Source organism: Crocuta crocuta, unplaced genomic scaffold (genome assembly GCF_008692635.1).
Source record: "Crocuta crocuta isolate KB4526 unplaced genomic scaffold, BGI_CrCroc_1.0 scaffold234, whole genome shotgun sequence".
NCBI classification, from domain to species: Eukaryota; Metazoa; Chordata; class Mammalia; order Carnivora; family Hyaenidae; genus Crocuta; species Crocuta crocuta.
The window spans coordinates 2,350,133-2,373,485 of NW_027529647.1; the positions used below are offsets into that span (position 1 = coordinate 2,350,133).

General features: G+C 62.9%; 2 protein-coding genes across 2 annotated transcripts in view; one reads left to right on the forward strand and one right to left on the reverse strand.

Annotated features, from left to right (window-relative positions):
* The window catches only part of PRSS27 (serine protease 27), a 7,233-nt gene extending 210 nt beyond the window's left edge, over positions 1 to 7,023 (forward strand). The window contains 7 exon segments of the mRNA XM_077762772.1: positions 773 to 855; positions 3,931 to 3,957; positions 4,500 to 4,618; positions 4,620 to 4,798; positions 5,687 to 5,958; positions 6,172 to 6,341; positions 6,720 to 7,023. Coding sequence (XP_077618898.1) covers positions 773 to 855; positions 3,931 to 3,957; positions 4,500 to 4,618; positions 4,620 to 4,798; positions 5,687 to 5,958; positions 6,172 to 6,341; positions 6,720 to 6,974 — 1,105 coding nt within the window. The 3' untranslated portion in view covers positions 6,975 to 7,023.
* Positions 7,024 to 10,839: 3,816 nt separating this feature from the next.
* KCTD5 (potassium channel tetramerization domain containing 5) overlaps positions 10,840 to 23,353 on the reverse strand; it is a 31,021-nt gene continuing 18,507 nt past the window's right edge. The window contains exons 4-7 of the mRNA XM_077762773.1: positions 23,086 to 23,177; positions 21,151 to 21,246; positions 18,340 to 18,465; positions 10,840 to 12,539 (exon numbers count right to left, since the gene is read on the reverse strand). Coding sequence (XP_077618899.1) covers positions 12,510 to 12,539; positions 18,340 to 18,465; positions 21,151 to 21,246; positions 23,086 to 23,177 — 344 coding nt within the window. The 3' untranslated portion in view covers positions 10,840 to 12,509. The remainder of the gene's footprint in view (positions 12,540 to 18,339; positions 18,466 to 21,150; positions 21,247 to 23,085; positions 23,178 to 23,353) is intronic.

Genomic DNA, 23,353 nt, shown 5'->3' on the forward strand with positions numbered 1-23,353 from the left:
GCCGCACGTCCCGCAGCCCGGGGCGCCGCGCCCAGGGCCGGGGCGCCCGGGGACGCTCGTCCCGGCCAGGCCTTCCCAGAAGCCGCTTCCGCCCCGCCCGCCCTGGCCTGCGGGTGCCGGGAAGACCCCCGCCCACCGCCCGCGGGAGGAGGGTGCAGCCCCAGAGAGGGGACGGGGGTCGGGGCCACGCTGGGGCGCGTCGTGGGACGCGCCCCCGTGAGCGTGGCGCTGGGGTCAGCTAGGGATACTCTTCCCACTCCCCGATGCCCCCCTGTTCTTTGTTCCACAAGCGCGGTGACCTGGACTTTCGCGTGTCCCCTTCCCTATCAGTGTAAGCCGCAGGCCTGGACAGTTTTGTTCACTGATGCCCTGATACGAAGTAGGTGCTCAACAAATCAATAACTGAACAAATGAATGAATGAATCAGGGAGGGTCTGGAGGGCAGGCTGCTGTCAGCTTACTTGGGGCCCACGGTCAGTGGGGAGTGTTTGGTCACTTAGGGTTGGAACCCCAGGCCATGAGCAACCAAATGGGGCAGACACAGCCTGGCCCCAAGACCCTAAGGTATTTTAGGGTGAGGGGTCTGGCCCCTCGTAGTTCAGAAACCGGTCATGGAGGAGTCTGGGTTCCGGGGCACCTCCTTCCGGAGAGGAGCTGGATGGGCCGGGCGGACAGGTCAGGCGGCATAGCCAAGCCGACACTCACCTCCAGCATAAAACCCCACTTCATGGAGCCCTGCACCCTGAGCTCACGGGCCTCCCGTCACCACCAGCCCCTGCACCTGGTGCCCCAGCCAGGCTGAGACAATGAGGCGGCTGCCAGCCGTGGCCCTGTTCCTGCTGCCGCTGTGGTACGGTGAGTGCTGGACGTCGCAGGAAGGCGGTCCGCCTTCTGCCTGGAGGGCGCCCCCCTGATCCGCCTGGAGCTCCAGCCAAGCCCCCTACTCCTGGGTCAGACCTGGGGCTGCAGCCCAAGCCTCCCCTTCCTGCCGCAGCAGGGGGCCCGGGTCCAGATGTCCCACCTCGGGGAGGGGAGGGGGGAGGGCAGGATCGGGGTGTGGGCACAGGCCCAAGAGGACCCTGAGGCAGAAGCAGGGGAGGGGCTCTCCTCCCCCCGCCCCCACCTTGTCTCTGGTGCTTGTGCAGCCTCGCGGTTTGGTGATTCCGCTTCCTTCTCTCAGCCTTTTCCAATCTGCCAGATAAAGATGTGGCGCTGCCTGTGTGCAGCATCTGAACTCCAGGCCACAGGGTTCCAAAGCCTTGGATCACCATCTACTGGGCTGGGGGCAGGGTGGCCAAGCTGCCGCGTGAGCCGGGAGCCCTAGGAGGCTGGTGGGGACTCACTGGGGGGCAGGGGCGGGGGTCTGGGGGTGCAGGCTTCTGCTCCCACCAGACAGGCAGAGTATGGGGAGGGACAGGCAGCCCTCTCCCCTCTCCCAATCCTGGGCCAAGGTCAGCAGGTGCCAGCCGCCGCCCGCCCCCCTTCCCTTCCCACAGGGCGGGCTGCTCCCTGCCAGGGAAACCCTCCCGCATTCCTGGCCTAGCCCAGCCTGCCGGTGCCACCTCACTTCCCTGTCCTGAATTCACCTCCCAGGGCTGGGCCAGGTCATCCCAGGTGCAACTCAGCTGGGGCTCCAGGCTTCCTACAGGGGGTCAGAGGACACCAGGGTGGCACTTCAGTGGGGAGGTCCCAGTCTCCCTGGGCCCCACGGGGCTTTCCCAGCCTTCACTGCCTCGCCGTTGCCTCCTGACTTCCTGGTACAAGGGTAACAATGTTCTCGGAGGGAGCCCATCTCCAGTACGGGTGTAATGCCGTGATTGCTCCTAATGGGTTGAGTAATCACGGTCATTGCCAAAGTGGAAACAGCAGCCTGCATCTGGCTCACAAACAGCTGTGTCCAGGAGTTGTGGGCTCTTTCAACGCCATCCTCACCCCCCTCCCAGAACCTTAGGTCTCTTCCATCCCCACCAGCTGAGCCCCAACCAGCTACAGGAGCCGAAGGACCCTGGGCCCACACTAGGGACAGGACACCCTGGGGTGGCGCATCAAGCCCTGGACAGGGCACCCACCCTGCAGAGCCCAGGTCTTCACAGTGCCCCTTCCTGGTCAGCCCTGCCCCCACAGTTGTTCTTCTGTCCTTGTTTACATTCCCTGCGCTCAGGCCCCCTGGATGGGGGCTCTGCCTAACTCAGCTCCTGGACCCATAGGTGAGATGCCCATATGACACTACCTCCGCGGCGAGGTGGGCAGAGCTCTGTGTGATCCAGTAGGAGGATGGGGAGCCCAGGAGCGGGAGCCAGGCTTCCTAGACAGATGGTACAAGTAAGGAGGGCTGCCCAGAGGAAGCGGCATTTCACTTAGGCCTTGATCTGGATTAGGGCCTGTAGGATTCAGACCAGCAGGAAAGGGCTTAGCGAGCACTCAGCGGTCAGAAGGCTCCGCCTGTATGGGAAGCAGTTGCATCGGGCTGCGGAAGGCTGCGTCCGGACAAGAGGGGCCCCATCTGGGCACAGGAGTGCGTACTTGATCCTGGGTGTGGACCATGGATCCATCTGCATGTATGGGAAGGGGGCTGACTGTGGGGAGAGACAGAAGACCCTGGAAAACTCCCCCAGGGAGGCAGTGAGCCTGAAGGAACGTTGGTGCCCATGAGGACCGGGGTGAATGGGAGCATCCTGCCATCAGGCATTAGGAAGAGCAGTGGGTCAGGTGTTTGGTCTAATTACCTTCTATTATAATATAGGTGAGGGGGCTGCAGGGAACCGCCTTCCCAGGGAACATGTGCGTTTTACAAGGGCACCTGTTAACACACATCGCTGAGTGGAATGTCCCGGCCGACTTCCTCTTCCCATCACTGGGCGCACACACCACTCTTGCCCCCAACCTCCTGCCCGGTCAGGCCCCCAGTGTCCACCTCCTCNACTGCCTCCCTCAGACTGGAGTGGGGTCCTTGTAAAAATCCCCAGGGTCACAACCACTTCCTGCCCCTGGAGCCCCTCCCCTCCATGGGACCGGCGACCTCTTCTGGTCAAAGGGTCAGTGCGAGCAACAGCAGCTGCCACACCCTCTAGTCCCTAAAGGGGTTGGGGCACAGGGAAAACGCTGAGCGCTGAAGTAGGGAGAAGTTGTCCTGAGTCGCCCACCCCAGCTCTCGACCCCCGTGCAGCATACGCTGGGGGTGCTGGGAGACTGGCAGGTATTCCCAGCGTGTTGCTCACACAGGGTGGGGGTCTCAAGTCTGGGGTGAGGTCTCCGTAAAGGCCGAGTAGTGGGCCTTGTGCCTGTGTCCAGGTGACGGATCCTGGGGAGACGGGCCCCCAGAGAGACTCTGCTGACCCCTCTGCCTGTCCCCTCCCCTGGGGTGTGGGGGTGCGCGGTGGTCCAGCGGGGGGTCTTAGGCTCCAACTGCACAACACGAGGGGGTGTTGAGTTTTTGGGGGTCTGGAATCCTGTGGGGACTGACCCGTGATGCTACTGGCTTGCTTCCCTCTACTCCCCTGGGACCCCAGACACCTGTGTGGCCGGTGCCGGCTGGCTTACATTGCAGCACTCCATGTGAAGGCCACACAGCTCCAGCCTGCTCCGGGGGGAAGCTTCCAGATGGGAACAGCTGTAGGGTATGGAGAGACCGACCCCGAGGACAGGAGAAGAAGCCATCCTTGCCCCAAGCAGCAGAGCCGAGCCATGATGGGGGTCCCCTCGCTGGCATCTCTACCAGTCGGCTCCTGTGTGGCAAGGAGTTTGTCTGCCCCTGCAGATACCCTCTGGGCTCGTAAACATGGCAGGGCCCCCGGCCTTTCTTGCCAGGTCCCCCGCGGACTGTCCTATGTCCTCAGGAGGCTGGGTGTGGAGCAGAGGAGGCGGGTAGGGGAGAAGCAGACCTTGGCTTTGACAAAGTTGGCTGATCACCCCCTTTTTCCTCCCCTGCAGGGACTCAGGGGACCGAGGCATCAAGTGGTAAGTATCCCAGGCCCCTGGATGGGGGGACGCGGGGGGCTTTCCTTAGAGCTGCCAAGACTGGCCAGAGGCACCCCCCCCACAGCCCCCCAGAAGGAGACCCGAAATCAGTGGGTGGGGCATGGGGAATCCCAAAGTAAGGGGAAGCTGTAGCTCAGCAGGGTCAGAGCCAAGACGGGCGTGGAGGAGGAAGGTCCAATCTGGTCACAGGTGCCCGCGGAGGCATGGCGCACAGACGAGGGGGTCGGGGGACAAAGAACCCAAGGACACAATCTGCAGACCACGTGCCACAGCAGCAGCAGGGCCCCCAGGGTGCCCTCCCTGTGTGGGGCCTTTCCAACACCTGCCGTCCTCCTGGGAGCCCGTGCGCCAGGCCCTGGGGTGAGAACTTCCCATGTGTCATCTGAACCCCCTCCACGTCTTGTGACCAGAGAGGTAGATCCGACGTCACTGTTTCAGAGGTGAAGGGCAGGGGCACTTTCCCACAGCTGGTCTGCCTGTGTCAGAGGCTGACGGGCCACCCATGCCCCTGACCTGCCCAGGGTCTCAGAGTGGGTCAAGGGGAAAGAGGGCTCCGAATTGGGCAGAAGATGGACGACAGAGAGTGTGGGGTGGGAGTTGGGCACCAGAGGCGATGGAAGGGTCCCCAGCGAGCACCACCCCGGCCTTGTCCCCTAGTCTGCGGGCGCCCGAGGATGCTGAACCGGATGGTGGGTGGCCAGGACGCCCTGGAGGGCGAGTGGCCCTGGCAGGTCAGCATCCAGCGCAACGGAAGCCACTTCTGCGGGGGCAGCCTCATCACAGAGCGATGGGTTCTCACCGCTGCGCACTGCTTTTCCAAGTGAGTCAGCCAGCCCCCCCCACCCCTCAGCTCCCCCGCGCCCCGCGCCGCCCCGCCGGGGCCACGGGTCTCCAGCACCCCGGACAGCGCCGATGGTCCGCCCTCCCAGGCCCCTCCCACACCGCTGGTGTCGCTCGCCTGGCGCTTTGCCCCACCTGGGCCCCGTCCTTGCAATGCCGGCAGGCTCCTCCCACATCCTGACCCTCCTCCATGTCCCCCTTCCACAACTCCAACCCAAGACACTCCCCTTTCGACTGAGGTTCCGGTTACAGATGAGCCCGCCGGCTGGAGCAGAACGGCCCTTCCTCCTCCTCAGCCTAAGGTCACCCGTACCACCCTACCATGAGCCATCTGGCCGCGGACCTTCAGGGTTTCCTGAGCATCTCGGCTCTTGCCTCACCGCAGGGCTGAAATTCTTTTACAGCCTTGCACCTCACATTCAGAAACGTGGGCTCAGAGGGAGTAGGTGGCTTGCCCAAGGCCTACGGGCAGGGCCAGGCTCAGCCCCCAGCTGCGCCCCATGGGTGGCATCTCTTTTAACCCTTTCAGGTAGGGACTGTTACTGGCCCCATTTTACAGATGAGGAAACTGAGTCACAGAGAACCTGCTAGGTTCCCTGGCCAAGGGTGGAGCTGGGAATTAAAGTCAGGAATTCGAGATGCTTCAGCGTCTACACTCTTCACCCCTCACCTCCCTGCACATCCCCTGGTGGTGACGTTTTGAGGACACTGTGCACAGTGGTCAGGCACCGGGGTGGGCCAGGAGGGAGGGACCTGATACCGGAGGAACAACCCCAGCCCCTCCTCATTTCAATTCTCTATTAAGCCTCACCTCTCTTTTAAGCCCTAGAGGGGCCGTCTCACACCCGCTCTCTGTCTTTCCCACCAGCACCTCTGAGACATCCCTGTACCAGGTCGTGCTTGGGGTGCGGCAGCTGGTGCAGCCGGGGCCCCACGCCGTGTACGCCCGGGTGAAGCAGGTGGAGAGTAACCCCCTCTACCAGGGCATGGCCTCCAGTGCCGATGTGGCCCTGGTGGAGCTGGAAACACCTGTGACCTTCACCAGTCACATCCTTCCCGTGTGCATGCCTGACCCCTCGGTCGTCTTTGAGGCGGGCATGAACTGCTGGGTCACCGGCTGGGGCAGCCCCAGTGAGGAAGGTAATGGGGCAGAGCTGGGAGGGAAGGGGGGGGACATTCTGCTGATAGTGGTACATGTGGGTCTCTCAGATGGGCGGAGGGGGTAAGGGAAGGCGTCAGCAAACTCAGCAGGAGCCATGGGGAGTGGGGAGAAGGGGCCAGAAAGAGCCCAGGGCCACGGGGTCCTGGGTAAGACGGCGCACTGAACTGCAGGCTGATTCGCCCCCTCCCCAGACCGCCTGCCCAACCCGCGGGTCCTGCAGAAGCTGGCCGTGCCCATCATCGACACGGCCAGGTGCAATCTGCTCTACAGCAAGGATGCCGAGTCCGGCTTCCAGCCCAAAGCCATCAAGGATGACATGCTGTGTGCTGGCTTTGCCGAGGGCAAGAAGGACGCCTGCAAGGTAGGGGCTGGGGTGGGCTGTGCCAGAGGCTGAGCCCTGCTCCCTAGGCCCGGTCCAGCTGGGAGGCAGCTTGGCTGGGACAAGAGGGTCCCCAGTCAGTGGGGCCACGGTCCAGACCAGAGCCTGGCATCCTGGCAGTGGGGTCCCGCAGACTCTGGACCCCACCCAGCAGTCTGTATACTGGTCTGCAGTGGGGCCCAGGAACCTGCACTTTCAACAAGCCCCTCTAAGGTGAAATCGGGGCAGGCAGTCTCAGGGTGCTAGAGAAATGGGTGCCTCAGGCCNAGGAGAGGAACAAAGGGAGGGGTGTGCGCGCGCGCCTGCAGAGACCGGCTCCGCGGGCCACTGAAGACTGACAAGGCCTCTGCTTCCCCGCAGGGCGACTCGGGCGGTCCGCTGGTGTGCCTGGTGGGCCAGTCGTGGCTGCAGGCGGGGGTGACCAGGTGGGGTGAGGGCTGNTCCCACCACGACTGGATCCATCAGATCATCCCAGAATTGCAGTTCCAGCAGGCCAGGTCGGGGGCCCTGAGGCGGGGGCCCCGGAGCCCCCCACCCCCAGCTGCCAGCTCTGCGCCCTGGCTGGTGGCCCGCGCGGCCCTCTTGCTCCTCGGGGCCCTGCTCACCCTCCTCTGAGCCCCGGGGCCCCGGTGCACATTTGTAAATAGCTCGCCCGTTCTTTTCTGTCAAGTGCCCAGTTATTTTTTTATTTATGTTCATCCTCCAGTAAAAACAAAGCCTGGCCTCAGTACTGGCTGCCCTGTGGTCCCTCAGGGGGAGCAGATGGGTCGAGGCACGCTGGACACCTGTCCCTGGACCCCCCCCACAGGTGGCTCCCTGCTTCAGTGTCCTTGACAATGTGGTTCTCACCATGATGATCACTGAGGGGCGCCCCTGGGGCAGCAACAGATACCAGCAGGAAAAATGGGGGCCCAGTGGAGGGTCCTAAAGGAGGAAGGCTGTGGGGGCCTCGGGAGATCACGGCCCCCCACTGCCTGTGTCCGAGTCACCCCAAGCCCACACACGGCAAGGGCAGTCCGAGCTGTGCCATGTGTCACACGGAGGGGCCTGGCCACGGCAGGGCAGGGCATCAGCAGGACAGGCCTTCCTGCCCAGGCCCAGGCCAGGCCCCTCTCCCCTCCTGCTCCTACAGGACCCAGGGCTCAGGCCACACTAGCTGGGGCCGCCAGTGGTTTTGTGCACGATTCCCAGGAACTCAGAAGTGAGCTAGAACCGTCACCAGCCGCCCGGGCTCTGCAGCCCAGCCCCCCTTCCTGGCTGCCTCCTTGGGGCCTGTCACCACCAGGAATTCAGCACAAAAGGTCCCCAGAGCTTAGGTCCCCAGCTGGCTCCAGCCCTGCTCAGGCCTGCCCGAGGTTGCCCTGGGAAGATGGCCTCAAGTCAGCGGCCTGGCCCAGGAGCGCCCCCAGCAGTGCCCCTGCGGCCAGATGGCCAGCTCCCTCACGCGGGCCAATTCCTGAAAGGTACCTGGATTTGCCGGTGAGCTCAGTGGCCATCCGCTGAACGGGACTCCTAGGAAGGCAGGGCCAGGTGTCGCGCTGCCCTGCGCACACAGGCGCACACCCCCCCCCCCCCCCCCCCTTGCAGACATACCGCGGTGCACACCCACACACATGCATGCACACACATTCGCTGGCGCACACACAGGGGCGGCTTGCCTGGACCTGGTGCCGGGAAGAAAGCAGACCTGGATATTTATGGAATGAATCAATAACCACTTAGCAAGCACCTGCTGTGGACTGGCCCTGGGGACAGAGTGGGAACAAATACCAATTCCCTTCCGTGCTCCACTTGGGGCGCATCCCCTCCGCATGGCAGGAAGGACGAGGAGGGGAGGCACTGGCGGGGCTCACACGGGGCCCCCCTTCCTGCTGGCTGCTCAGTGGCCCTCTAGGGACCAGGCCACTTGTGAGCTCCTTCTCCAGAGCAGATGGGCTCCGCATCCCTGGGGCTGGAGCAGCAGGTGCACCGAGGTCCCAGCAGGGGTGGGAAGACAGGAACTTGGCTGCAGGTGTCCTGAGTGCGGCCCTAGGGACAAGTTCTGTGTCACTGGCTGGGGGCAGATAAAGCCTGAGGCCCCTTGTGGGGTGGAGGTGGGGGTGGTGCCTTGAAGTTAACTGGTCTCTGGAGGCTCCCCAGCTGCCTCTGTGCTGAGGCCGGGGTGAAAGTGAGTGTGCACACGGGCAAAGGCCAGCTCCCTTCCGAGGAGGACGTGCCACCTCACCCCGCCTCCTCTCGCGGGTGTGCCAGCTTTCCGGGACCTGGGGACCCCGTCACTCACCTGCCTCTGCTACAGGGCAGGGTCTGGTCAGGACCCTCCGGGGCTAACAGGGAGGAGGGACAGATGCCAGGATGGCCAAGCCCCCCGCGGCACCCCACCCAGCTGGGCTGGGGCGGCGAGTCTGGGGGGTCCTGGGTGGGACCTACGGCACAGTCCCCACGCCCTGGCCCACCTGGCCCCGGGACAGACATTCAAGAAAGTGGAAGAGAAAACACTCTGGCAGAGAGAGCCGAGTACTTTTGTGCAGGTCACACCCAGAAAACCTGCCCGCTGGCATGGTCGCTCTCCCGGCCGGGCGGGGGACAGCGCACACACGACCTGCCTGTTGCTGCCAAGCCGTGCCTCAGGGCCGTCTGCTGGGGGTGGACAGCGGCACCAGGGTCCCGGCAGGTGCAGGAGGAACACTCAGAGAGCGGCGGGCACCGACCCGTGCCTGTCCCCCCGGCCCAGGCCGGGGCCAGTGCCCGCAATCAAATACGCACCTTGAGGCATCACAGTGAGGACGGGGCCAGACATTCCTCCTGGGGCTGCAGCCGAGCACGGAGATCCACACCCCTGCACGCATCGTGGAAGGGCCATAGCCCTGAGGTCACCGGACTGGCTCTGTACCCCGGGCTGAGCCCCAGGCCCTGGAGCATCTGCGCAGGGGCAGGGGTTCACCCAGAGTCCAGGTGCTCAGAAGGCAGGGCAGGCAGGACGCATGGAGGAGAGGAAGGAAAGGGCGTGTGTGCAAGTCAAAGTCCCCCAAGCCAGAGACCGACTCTCCGCCTCACCCCAGGGGCTGTGCATCCACATGCTGGTGCAGATGTGCGGTTTGTCTCCGGGAAGTGTGGGCCTGTGCACGGTGGCGGGGCCGGGGCTGAGCAGTGTCTGCTGCTCAGGGCTATGTGGGGGCGGCACCTGGCAAGCCCCAGGGCACAGTCTTCCCAGGGCGGATGCACAGCTGCAGCTCAGGCTCAGCCCTGTGCCCCAGTCAGGCCCAACGACCGATGGGCGGTGGGGCTCCAGCCAGCCACCGCCTCCAGCTCTGGGGAGGATGGAAGATGCCAGAAAGACTTGCTGGGTGCACGTAGGGGAGAGATGCACGGCGAGGTGATCGGGGTGGCACCTGTGTGGTGGCCCAGAAGGTTCTGGCTGGAGGCCCAGCAGCTACAATTCCAGACGCCCGCCTCCCTCTTCTGTCCGGCCCGCTGCCCAGAGAGCCGTGCGCTTGCCCTCCCCCGCCCCCCATGGCGGTCGGGCTGTGCCTACAGCACCAGGTTCACGAGGCAGGGCTCCCTGCCTGCCCAGTGGCCCGAGTCAGGGCCCTCAGTCTCATGACCGGGGCTGCGTAGCTGTCTCCTTTCCAGTCCTTCGCCTGGAAGGGGGACCAGCTTGGGGGCTTTGATGGGGACACACGACCCTGGCAGAGGGACCTGGAGACACGTTCCGGTTCTCTGTTGTCCTCAGAGAGCTGGAAGATGCCCAGTTCAGTCTGTGCAGAAAGCAAACTCGCAGAGGCAGAGTCAAGTCCCGCCCCATGCGCCCCCCACTGTGCACCGGTCGCCTGAGAGTTCAGCCTCCAGGCAAGCAGGTCCCATTCCCCAGCCTGGGCCGGCAAGACAAACCCCAGGACCCTGGGACCCTGGCCAGGCCAGCAGCACGCCTGGAAGCGAGACGGACACTCAGATAAGGCCGGTGGTCTGAGCGGCCAGATGCTCCAGTACCTTGGGACCAAAGGCGCCCCAGTTCAGGGGGGCGGCGCTGCAGGGGCACAGGGGGTGGGGACTTCCCCCAAGTGTGGAGGGCGGCCCGGGGCCACCAGGGGGAGTCAGAGCGGCTGCAGGCTGGCGGGAGGTGCCCGGGGATGAGGCTGGGGCTCCTGGCCAGGGTGAGAGACAAGACGGGGACATACTCAACGCCTCGAGGCTTCAGTGCCTTAAAAATGTCACTCAATGATCTCCTCTCCCAGGGGACGGGGGTATGATGCCAGCAAGAGGTAGGGGAGGTGGCCGGGACCGGCCTGGCTGGGGTGGGAGACGGGTGTGTGCTGCTCTGCTGCACCAGCCGTGGCCCTCACTGGGCCCTGGCCAGGCAGCTGACACACAGGTGGCTCCTCCCTGGCCACCGACTGCGCCCGCGTCACCACGAGGCCAGGGCAGCGTCTCTGCAGCAGCCGCTTTTCCGTGCGTTGTAAGACACTAACAGTTGTTCTACTCATTCATAAATACACAATTTTATTTGCTATTTTCAGGGGAAACTTAGGCTGTAAGCTGATAAAATACGATACCTAAAAAAGTATAAAAGTATAAATATCCCCTTAGAATAAATTTTAGTGAATTAAGTCTTAATATCTTTAAATTAAAAAACAACAAGCCTATCTATTATGTCAAGGTCACAAATCAAACGACGCTAAGTGGCCAGCAGGGCCCCATAGGTACACCCCGAGGCCACTAAGGGGCTGCCCCCCTCCCTGGGGCTCACCGGGAGGGGGGGTCACAAGGACCTAAATGTGCCCTCTGGAAAGGATGCTATGAACAGTTGAAGCAAACAGTTAACAACATACAACAGACCTTACAGAAAGGAGGAGGTAAGTCCTGGGTGCTGGAGAACTAGGTTAATCAGGTTATTGGCAAAGAAGAAGAGGGCACAGGCGAGAAGCCTCCGGAAGCAGTGGAAACGAAGCATGTCAGAGCCTCCGCCCCACCCAGCAGTGGTCAGTGCGCACAGCCACCCCAGCAAGGAAGGCGAGAGCTGCACGTCCGAGCCAGGCCCCACCCCGCGCTCAGACAGCCCCCACGGCCAGCTAAGAAAGGTCTGTCCTCAGAGCATGCGAGCAGCGGTTCCTACAGGGATTCTAGTGGCTCCGATGTCAGGTCATGTGGGCAGAGCCCGTGCAGGTTGTGTGAAGTCTCAAACACCCCAGAAACACCAGAGAGAACTGCATAGTTATACAAAGAAAACGAGAGAGCCGGCAAGAGAGAGACTTGTGATGCACTGTAAACATCCAAATTTCAGTGTGACCCGGAGTTTCGGCTCCGGAAGCCAGGTGGACAGGCCTCCCGCCCCGGCCTCCATCCCAGGCGAGACAAAGGCACTGACGGGCAACAGCTCCCCCACAAGCCCGGGGGTGGGCCGCACGCGACGAACTTCTGCCTCCCTTTGAATGACTTAGCAGATCGGTCCAAAGTGCAGCAACACTTTTAGGCATTTCTAAGAAGTAAAAACATTGGGTTGTCCATCCACACTGGGGAAGAAGGGATGCAAAGTTCTCTTGCCCGGAAAATACAAACGGAGAAGCCCCGACTGCTCCAGGCGGGGTCAGGCCGGGGGAGCCTGGCTCCGACGGAGGCCCGGGAAGTAGTGAACACGCGGAGGCCGCCTCTCTCAGGAGCCGCTGGGGCTGCAAGAGAGTGCCAACCGCTCACGTGTGGGAGGCGGCCGAGGCCCAGGGCCTGGCGCACGTGGGTGACCGGTGGGCACCCGGGGCCTGGGGCCACGGCGCTGCGGCGGCTTCCAACCAGCAAGGCCCAGGCTCCATTACAGACTGTTTATGTAGCACCAAGAACGCGGTCCTTTGAATGCTCTCCGGTGATCAGGCTGGCCGGAAGCCTCCTGCCTCGGGCCCATGTAGCACGTGATACCAAGCAAGGGCCCCCGCAGGGACACCCACCCGGCCAGCACGCCTCCTCCGAGTGGGGACGCCGGGCCTCGGACAGCCCGTCCCGTCTCTCACCACCCACCTCAGAGGCAAAAAAGGATCCACACCCAGATCTCTAGAGAAATTGTCAAAAGCAGGTTTCTTCTCACGGCCAAGCTTCCTCAACATGGCAGATCGTTGCATCTTGGGAAAAGATAAAATGTTTCTTCAGTTGTCAACACTATGCTTCTCACATCCTTGAACCCCGTTCTTGCAAAATCTGAAAACACCAAACACAGAGAATAAGGACCAAGGCGTCAGACAGGGCGGTGGCCTGCGGCCAGCCGGGAGCCACGAGGCCCCGACGCAAAGCACCCTTCATCAGAAGCAGGGCCCAGGAGCCTGAGTCCACCCCCGGGGGGGTCCACAGGGCCAGCATGCAGGTCAGGCGCAGAGAAGGACCCGGAGACTCCGCTGAGCGGGCCGCCTCATGCACCTCTGGCCCTCTCCAGGGCCTCCAGCTCTCCATCCCGGCCCACAGCACACGTGTGTGCCCCACTTCCCACACCAGTGGCTCCTTATCAAGGGCCCAGAGGCCCCCTGATAGCCACCCTTGCTCTCCCCGTGAGGGTGCCAGGGCTCGTGGGACAGGCATCAGGTCCCGAGTGTTCAGACTAAGTCCTGGGCTGCGGGCCCCTGTGTGTCACCAGGTACCATAGGTCCCCCAATAACCTGCTCCTCTTCCTTCTTCCGTGATCTGTCACAGACCATGTCCCCTCAACCCTGCACTAGACACACAGCCCCGAAGCCCAAGCCCCCAGGGCTACCCCATCCCCCCAACCAGTCATCCTGCACAATGCCTGAAATGGCTCACGTTCTGCTTCACGGTGCGCTGGCCTCCCGGTGACTGGACCGCGTACCTCAAGGGTGCCAGCCCCTTCTTGCTGCAGCCCTGCAGAGCCCACTACTCCTCGGCCACAACTGTCCCTCTCTCTGTCACTCCTCCTTGGCATCTCAGGGACAGAGCAAGGCCCTTGGCCTCCCTCAGCCCTGGCATCTCTACATCCCATCCACTCCCAAACCAGGCTGGGAGCTTCTCACGGCCTGGAGCCACCCGGAGACAGGCCCGAGCACTGGCGAACGCCTGTGGAGTCGAACCCCACGCAGACCCGGTTGGGGAAAGGGCTGCCCTGTGTCCCCAGGTGGGGGCTTCAGAGCCAGCAGATCTTGTGGTTTCGATCAATATGCACAGGATGGCTGCTAAGCACCAGGTAACTACGAGAAATGTCCTGAGTCTAAGTCCCAGCCTGGCCCTACCCAGCCAAGGTAGGCACCGTCGTCAGTGTGAGAGCTAGCTTCCTGGAGGCATCTTCCACTCGAATTCCAGAGCTTAGCGAGACACGGCTCTGAGGACACTTTGTTTCTGCACCGCAGCCAGGCACAAGCGGGGAGCGCCCCAGGAGCGCACCGCCCAGGCCCTCACGGACGCTGTGGCCACAGGGGCTCAATGCCTCGTAGGGAGGCCCCACCAGCTCGACTGCTTGCTCGCAGACCGGGGTGGCTGTCCAGGGCAGTGTGGCCACAGGAACGGGGGTGCCAGAAAGTCCCATTCACTGAGTGGTCGTCCAGAACCACTCCAGAGGCACAAATTCTTGCGGGTCCCTGCAGCCTGTGCCCTGGCGCCCTATGTGCCTGTCTGTCCCCGTGCCCACCATGTCTCAGAGGGCTCCTAACACCCAGGACGCAGGCCCTCATGCTCCGTGGCCCATCGTGTCCACCACCCGGGACCCCGCTTTGCTCCCTGTACAGTGCACCTTCTGCTGTGATGGGGGAGCAGGCCCCAGATTGAACATCCCTCCTCAGCCCAGATGGCCCCTGTCAGAGGGGCCCCGTCCAAGCAGGTGACCCGGGATGATCATACACGCTCAATCAGCCCTCGCAGGTCCCTTGTGTCCCCAAGGTGCTGGCCCCAGCCCCTGCATCTTTGCTGTTTGCAGGGCAAGCCAGAATCTGTGCGAGCCCATGAAGCAGAGTCGCCCCTCACTTTGAGGGAGCCCAGCAGAGGAGACGGAGTGTCTGAGATCACAGTGGAAAGACGAACCTCATGCGACCGGAACATGGTCCAGAGCAAGGTGACCACACAGGGCCCCACCAGAGTGAGGCCCAACAACCACGTCTTAACAAGGATGGAAAATCCCTCCCAGGACCTGTGACAGTCATAGGCAGGCGCCCAGCATGGGCTCTTACCTGGGCTGCCCCCCACAGCGGAGGCCTGAGCCAAACGCAGACACCAGCCTTGTCCCTCAAGTCCCCGTCGGACGGGCCGAGGCAGGCGGCTGCTGCTTCAGCTGGCCTAGCCCAGGACCCCAGAGCAGCGGCCCGGCCAGCAGGCTGGCTGCCCCAGTGCCCGGCCTGGTTGGTTCCGGAGCCCACTGTCCACCTGGCTGCTGAGCCCGAACAGGGGACTATGATCACAAACTACACACTACACGCTACAGAGGCTTCGAGGGAGGAAAGTCAGTCTCCCCACGATTTCTGAGGTTCGGCGTGTGCTGGAGGAGCACACATTCACGTTTCTCTGGACTTCTTTGGCGTGACTACTGGCGAGTCTGAGGGCACAGAGCAGACATGCAGGGCTCCCGGCAGCACCAGCCCAGACCAGGGCTTGCCGAGTTTTTCTTAGAGAACCAAACAGCAAACATTTAAGGGTGGGTGGGTCAAGAGGCAACACTGAGGATGTCGTGTACTTATACAATCACTAAGGAAAGAACTAAAGATGTAAATGATGCCCTTAGTTTGCAATCCCCAGTCCAGACCTCTCATGGCCAGAGAGCCAACTTTCTAGCGCCCGGCTGGCTGCATGCCTTTCCCGAGCTCTTCCCAGGGCAGAGGCTGAGAGGCTCCCACCTCTGAGGCTTGGCCCGAGCCGGGGGGCCCCGGAGGGAGCAGGGAACCCCTGGATGACGCCTGGCTGGCCCACCCGCAATCTGCCGTCTCTAGGTGACTTCTTGTGTTCAAGATGGGGGCACAGAGCAGGCGGCCCCTGCTGGTGGTGAGCACAGCTGGGTTCTAGGCTCGGGCAAGGGGAAGAGGCCAGGACACACTGGGACGTGGGAGCAGCTGAGGACCGAGGAGCCCCTCATCACGGGACAAACAGAAAGAAGATCTTCAGAGGATCGCCTCTATCAACATCCCGTCTGAGGTTTTGGGGAGGGGCGCTGTGGGCTTTGGCGTGGGGACTGAGGTCTACCCGCTAAGGCACAGCCCTGTCTCCGTGGACCTGAACCCACGGCAGAGGGGCAGGAGCAGGGGGCCGGGGGCTGGGTGCTCGCCAGGCCCCAGGAGGAACAGGCCCACGTCCTCGGCCCGTTGACCCCAACAGTGAGGAGGTCCTTCCCAGCATGACACAGAGGGCTCTCGGGCACCCCAGACCAGGTCCCAGTGCTCCCCATGCAGACGTCTTAAAGGAAACAGACAGGCTCCACTGGAGATCTACACACTTGGCATCTAGCGTGGAAGGTTCTCTGTCAACTACGGGTATAGGGAGAATGCAGCAGAGGAAAGGCTGGGGTCAAGGAGACTAAGGTGACTGGTCAGTTTCAGGGGTGACAGAGCTCACCATGACATTTACACTTAATCTGAGTCATCCCCATCGGGACCCGTCTCTTCGTCGTCGCTCTGGCTCAGCGCGCAGCATATGGCAAGGGAGAAGAAGAGAGGGCACCGTCAGCGCAGGGTGAGGTGGGGGCAGCTGGGGGAAGCCCACCCAGGGCGGTGGCAAGGGTGGGTGCTTGGGGAGAGGAGTTCCCACGGCGCCACGTGGGGACACACAGATGGACCTACGCCATGTCAGGGGTGGTCCTGGGCCCCGAACCCACACACCCAGACGTGCCATGGAGAAAACCACAGGGCCCACTGTCCTTGGGCCTGGCACTCCCAAAGCTCCTGAGTCTTCAGAACTGAACCTTGCCCATTCGAGGTCTGGCCTATGCCGCGGGCTCTGGAGAGGATGTGACAGTCTAAGAACATGACCGTGGTAGGGTCAGCTGGCCAGGGGGATGAAGACTGTGATCAGGCAAGTGGGCAATCTGTCATCCATCAATCATCAATCGAGCTGGTCTAGGTCACTGAGACCAGTAAAACCTCTGGACAGAGGTGGGGACATCACTGGCAGGCAGCACCCCGTGTGCCACCCTGGGCCCCGAGACCATGACTCCATGAGGGAGCTCTGCGTCTGACAGGCCCCCAGGCCTCAGCCCCTCGGTCGGCGCACTTCCGGCGGGTCCCCGCCACCAGTGAGTTCCGCAAGTCCTTCCAGCAAATGTCGGATTGTCATGGGGTCTGGGAAGCCCTTGAACCTGAGGTCTATGGGAGCAGGTCACCCTCGTGTGGACCACTAAGCCCCCGCCTGACTTCCATCCTCAAGACGTGCAGCACCGCTGCCACCAGACTGTCCCCAGTCCAGCCCCAGTGGCTTTCCACGGCTTTTCAGAGGCCCCAACCACGGTTCCGCCTCCTGGGGAGCTCCAGCCACTGCGCCCATTTAGAAGTCACCGTGGCTGCCACACTTCAGAGTGAGGTATTTTTGGAGAGAAAAAATAGGGCCACGTTTTCAAAAGCACAGGGATTTGGGGTCATGCCTGGAGCTTCCTTATGGCACACATGCAGCCTTTCTGCAACTGAAGACCCACCCGAGGGAAATGAGCTCAGGCGGCCACCCTGGTGAAGCTCGGCCACAAAAACTTTTCAGGTTCAAAAATAAAACCTTCTAAAAATGAACAACTTACACAAGAACTCTGTCTCCTTATGAGGCTGGGGCCACCTTCCACCCCAGACTCCATGGGAGGCATGTCCCAGACCCAGCACCATGGGGACGCGCCCTGAGCTACACACTGCCCTGGGCCCCACACACGAGCTATGAGCTGGAGGCCAGGCTGTGGACAGGAGCCCTCCTTCCGGACGCCCTGCGTCCCTGACAGTCACCCCATCGTGAGGACAGAGACTTCACACTGTGATGACGAAGCTGCCGCGACCCCCACGGAGACGGCCGCCTCGGGGAGACCAACACGCTCGTGGACACTGTGCTGTCTGTTCCTGGGCCCACACATCGTGGAGGACCCGGAGAGGGTCACAGGGCAGCTCTGGGCCGGTGGCCATCGACCAGAGGCCACCCAGGCCAGAAGTCCGAGGAAGCCTCCGGATCCTCGGGCTGTGGCCCTTTCCTATGCTCAGCAGAGGTGCGGCCACAGCCCTGTCCTGACCCCTGGGGTGCCCACCCCCTGCACCGTGCCCCGGCTGGCAGCAGGCCCAGGAGTCCCGCCGGATGGAGCCAGCCTCAGCCAGTGCTGGACTCTGTCAGGAACAGAAGCCTGTGGAGTCAGTGACCCCAGGAGCAAACCCAGGGGAGATGTGGCTAGGACCTGCCACCTCTGGGCAAGGCCAGCCGTGGCTGTGCACCATGAGGCCACCCTGGAAACCAACGGCACGGCGGTCCCGGCGTTTACCCTGGCCACACTGGCCTCCTCGGCAGGCAGAAGAGCCAGCCCCTGGCAGGGAGCCAGTGACAGTTCATAAGGGGCTGGGCTGAGCCAAACGTGGCCAGAGACCAGGATGTGTGTGGTTAAGGCAGGTGCCACTCGGGGGGCCCCGTCCTCCAGCCTGGACATCCCAAGTCTCCAGGAGAACAACCCACAACGGCATCACTTAACAGACAAACTTCCAGAAGCATCTCTGCCCATCAGAAGACGTATCGGCAAAGGGCGTGGGCCGCAGAGGCCCCAGGTGCTCGCCTCAAGGGGGAGCCTGTGTTCAGAGACCCCTCGTTCCGCCACGTGACCCACGGGGCCTAGGTGTCCTTTCCTCCAGGACTCTGCGTCCGACGCGAGGCTTGAAGCACGGGACGATGAACAAGCATGAGGGGCACAGGCCGCCACGCAGCCCGTGTGGTCAGGAGCACGATACGAACCGTGAGAAACGGCAAGGCCCAAAGGAGGAGGCCCAGCTCTGCGAAGGGGCAGCCGCCACGGCCACAGGCCCTCCGCGGGCAGGGACCGCGGCGCCGCCAGCCCGCAGGCACCCACCTTGGCTTTCTCGCTGGGCTCGCTGGTCGTGCCGTACGGGGAATTGTGCAGTTCCTTGGAGACCACGCAGAGGAACTCAGCCTGGTCCTCGTTTCCGTAGTTGTAGGAAGAGCCGATGCTGACCAGCTAGGACAGAGGAGAGAAGCACAATGGGGGCGGGGCACTGCACGCACACCTGCCCCCCAACTCCCCCCACCAGCAGGGGGACCCTGGCCCGGCGCCCGCACGCACGCACGCACGCTGAAGACAGCCAGCGCTCGGGAGGTTAAGGGACAGGTCTTGGCTGAGAGATTTCCAATGAAATGGAAAGCAAAGTCCCACAACATGCACACAGCACACACGTGCACACACGCCATCCCACAACACACCGCACGCATCCTTCCCTGTTGGGGCCCACAGGAGAGGGAGCCCGTGCTGGGAGGTCAGGCTCGGGGGCAGTGGCGGCTGGCTCCGGGCCGGCAGTGGAGCACGCACGCGTGATGTGCTTGTTCTTGCTGCGGCCGCCGGGCCCCCTCCCGCCAGGCCGTTCACCGAGGAGGGAGCACGCTGGTGCAGGCAGGGAAGGCGGGCGGAGGGGCCATCTTTCGGGATGCTGGCCAGCAGGCTGTGGCCTCCACATGCCTCAGGCTCAGCTGGTGCGGGTGCCCTGGGACCCGCCTGCTCCAGCCTAGCCCGGAGCCGCCACAGGCCACGCGCTTTTAAGCAGAAAGCAAAAGGAGTATGAAGAAAGCCTGCCACGGCGAGGCTTGGAGCACCACGAGCAGCACTGTGGGGACGAGGACACGGTGGGGGCCGTGGGCGAGGCCACACGGGAAAGTGTGCAGCCTTCGTGGCCAGACAAGTACAGTGCGGGGCAGCGAGTGCTCCCACCGACCTGAAGTCTGTTCTAGGCTCACAAATATGGGGAGGTGTCCGACCACCTGCGAACCTTGGGGGTACGTGGCCCTGGGTGCAGACCGAGCTGCGCGCACATGGCCCCTGATAACGATCTGCACGTTCTCACAAGGTGTGCCAGCCTCTTCTGAACCCCCCTCAGATCCCTGTTCTGGCCTCGTCACTGATCACTGGTGACCCTGGGCGTGGTGCCAATCCCCTCAGGGTCCGGGCTCTCGCCCTACTTCCCCCCTGAGTGCCCCCCGCTCCTGCTTCTGAGAAGCAAAGCATTCATTTCTCATCGAACGTGACCGGTGCTGGGAGGAGGACGTCCTCCAGGCACAGAGTGGGCAAAGCAGGTAAGATTCAAGGGGAAGAGGGGTGCCCGGGTGGCTCAGTCCGACTTCAGCTCAGGTCATGATCTTGTGGTTCATGGGTTCGAGCCCCGAGTCGGGCTCTGTGCTGACAGCTCAGAGCCTAGAGCCTGTTTCAGATTCTGTGTCTCCCTCTCTCTGCCCCTTCCCCGCTCACACTCCCCACCAACTTAAAAATAAACATTAAAAAAACTTTTTTAAAGATTCAAAGGGAAGAGAGGAAGCTGGCCTGTGTCACAGCGTGGAGACCCACCAGAAGGGCTAAGGACAGAGCCCTCAGGCTGGCCACGACCAGGAAGACAGAGGCCTGTACCGGAGCTGTGCCCTGGCCTCCAGGGGAGGGTGACCTGGTCCAGTGACCGCAGCCCCATCTCTTGGGCCCTTGTCTACGCTGCACACGATGGATGACACCAGGGGCAGTGGGGACTCCTGTCCCTGGAAGGTCTCTGTGGTGAGTGCAACGAGGTCAGAGGCCATCTGCACCCCAGCACGGGGCAGGCCAGGACCAGACAGGGACACAGAGCAGCCCCGGCGGCCACAGGGCTCATCCACTCACGCTGCCGCCCTGCCAGGCCGGAGAGCTGGCCCCGGGTAGGAGGGAGGATGCGAACGCTGCACCTGCCTCAGTGCGCTCCAGGGCACTCTACCATACACTCCCTGTTTCTAAAGACCCAAAGAAAAGATGTGGCCTTAATCAGAAGGGAGGCTGGGGGACCCTGCCTTTCCCACCCTTTCCCTGGGCAGCGCTGTGCTCCACAGCCAGTACCCGACAGGAGCCACTGACAGAGGAATCTGCCAGAGGCCAGCGGGGAGCTTGGTGAGGGGCAGTGGCTGCCTGGGACCGGGGGCCGGGCAGGGTCACAAGTCCCAACCTCAGCCCGGACCTGCCTGAGGGACGGGAACGTGAGCAGAAAAGGTGCCGCCCAATGTGAAGGCGCCCAGGACGTGTGGCGGGGCCACACTTGGGGGCTGTGGCTGCACGGGACGGGAGCCACAGCTGCACAGAGGGAAGGAGCACCCCGCAGGGGAGAGGAGGGAGCGGCTGGGACAGCCCTAGCAGCACCTTGGCCCCCGTGGCCGGGGAGGGGACCAGGGGCTGCAGAGCTGCCCCACTGGGAAGGGCGGCTGTGCCAGCCGCAGCACACAGGAGCCCAAGCCGCCGTCTGCTCAGCTCTCAGGGAGGGAATGCGAGGGGATGAAAAGGTGGGACCAGGCCGGCACGCACCGAGGCTGTCAATCCCACACACATGGCGATGCCAGATGGAGACACAGAGCGCGCCCCCCCGCAGAGGATGAGGGGGGAGCGGGAGGGAGGCCTCTGCTCCAGAACGGCTCTACTCTCCCCACCTGGACACAAGTCTGATCGGAATAGGGCATAGGCTGCTGCCTGCAAGGTGTCGGAGGGCACACGGGGACAGTGAGCCACAGGCCACCGAAGCGGCCTCAGGACCGGTCCCTGGGGCCAGCAGCCCCAAGGACCTGGGTGGACCTTCGTAATTAAAAGTTACACAACAGGCTGGCGGCAGCCCTGGCTGGCAGGGGTGGGGTGGGGAGGGGGCCTCACCTGCTCGAACTTCCAGCCGTCAGACATGGTGGACACCATCTGCGTGAGCTCCTCTTCCTGACACTGGAGCACGCGGTACACGTGCTTCACCGGCACCTGCGGGAACCACGGATGAGTCGGGTCGCGAGCCAGTTCTGGGGACAGCCCAGCGGGGGATCCAGGCGAGGCTGACACTGGCTCCCTCCACCTCTCGGGCTCAGGTCACCGTGTGCAAAGCAACCCCAAACGCATCCACCAAAGCAAAACAAACAGGCCAAACAGCTGCTGTTTTCTACTTCCTCATCCGCCTCCCCAAATATTTCTATTTCTAAATTGCAAAATACAGTGAGTCACGTTCCTGAAATCCCAAGAGCACCCTCAGCAGGACGTGGACGCTCGAGGACACCGTGTGTGAGTGCACACAGCTGGGAAGGCCCGGCAGGGAGGCCGGGGAGCCTCGCGCGACCAGCCTCGGGTCCCGCTGCCAGAAAAAGCGGAGACGCTGAGGGTGCTCAGACCCGAGCCCTCCCTCGGCGAAGCGGCTTCTGAAACATGGGCCTAGCAGCTGATGCCCGCCCCCCCCTCCACCGAGCCGTGTCCGAGGCTTGGTGTCCAGTGCTGAGAGCAGCTCGGGGGCTTGCCTGCCAGCAGCCTGTCCTCCTGACCTGCTCCTCGGGCAGGAGGCGGCGGCCACGACAAAGAGCGGGAGCGCGGCGGAGGGGGGTGACATGACGGTGAGCACAGAGGCGTCGAGGCAGCAGCTCACCCAGCAGCGGTCACACAGCCCCAGGCCTTGTGAGGAGAGGCTCCTCCACCCCCACCCTCACCACCCCACCCCTGCAAGCAGAGGGGGACACAGAGGCAGACAGATGCCAGGGCATTCAGCTGGATGGAGGGGAAAGCAGCAGCCAATGGACAGAGACGACCAGGGAGCCTGTGACTGTGTCCCCCGCTCCCTCCCTGGACCCTTCCCACTGTCAGGGCACCTGAGGTCCCTCAGGAGGGAGGGCTGGGGACGCCTGGGCCCAGCTGCTGAGTGGCCAGGTCGTCAATGGGCATCTCTTAACAGCCAAGAGCCCCTAGCCTGGGGCCTGCGGCGCCAGGGGGTGGGGAGGAGCAGGTTTCATGTGGGCGGAACCTCCAGATAACCAAGGCAGCTCCGCAGGCATGTCCACTTCACGGTACCCCCCCCAGCCCCCAGGAGCTGCTCGCTCTGCTAGCCAGTGCGGAGCTGACATGACAGCAAACTAAGGTCTCAGACCCTCTGATGCCTCCCTCCGCGGAAAATGCTGGACACAGCCTGCTTCAAGCTCTGGCCTAATGGGCAGCAGAGTGGCTGGCCTGGCTCCAGCACTGCTGACTGGCCAAGTACACATGGGTCCCACGACGGGACCTGCACCACCAGCCGGGAACACAGAGTGCTGACTGAGCCCTTCTCTCCTGGTAAAAGCTGAGTCTTTGCAGAGCCTCCACTATCCTGCAGGACCCCCACCTCCACTCTCTACCCCTCCACTCATTGCCAGCTCCCCACTTGCCTTCCCTATGGCCACACTGGCCCTCTCAGTGGACTGAGCACATGCCTGCCACAGGCCCTTTGCACTTGTGGCGCCCCTGCCTACAATGGCCTCCCTAAGAGGTCCACACACCCACTGCACATCCTCCGTGGCATGGGTTATCCCCTCTGCCCAGGGCAGGGCTCCCTGAGTGTAGGCTGGACAGGACTGGGTAAGTGTGCCCAGCATGCAGGCCACGGTGCCGGCCAGCAACACCACAGGCAGCAGGTAGAGAGCAAGCAATGAGGTGCTAGGATGGTCACCGAGGAAGACAGTGGAGCCAGCACAGCACTGACCCTGGGCCTCGCGCAGAGGGTGCCCGTGCTCGGCAAGAAGGGAGGGAGTGAGTCGTGCCTACACATCAGGCCTTGGCGGCTGCAGGCAGATTAGCCACCGGTCTTACCTGGGAGGTTTTGCTGTCTCGTTCTCTAATTTTGTCCTTTACGAGTTTTATTAGTGAGGTGATATTGTAAAACTCTGCTTCCTCCAACACTCCTAGAATAGAGAAAAATGCCTAATTTTCCCCAGCCCCAGGAACAAAGGTTTCACCCCTGTCCCACCATGGGCCCCCGGCCCACCCGGCCCGGCCTATCAGCAGCTCCACAGCCCGTCCCTCAGGCTTTGTGCAGACATGGCTGGCGCCCCACGGGTGCCCCGGGAGGGAGGGCAGA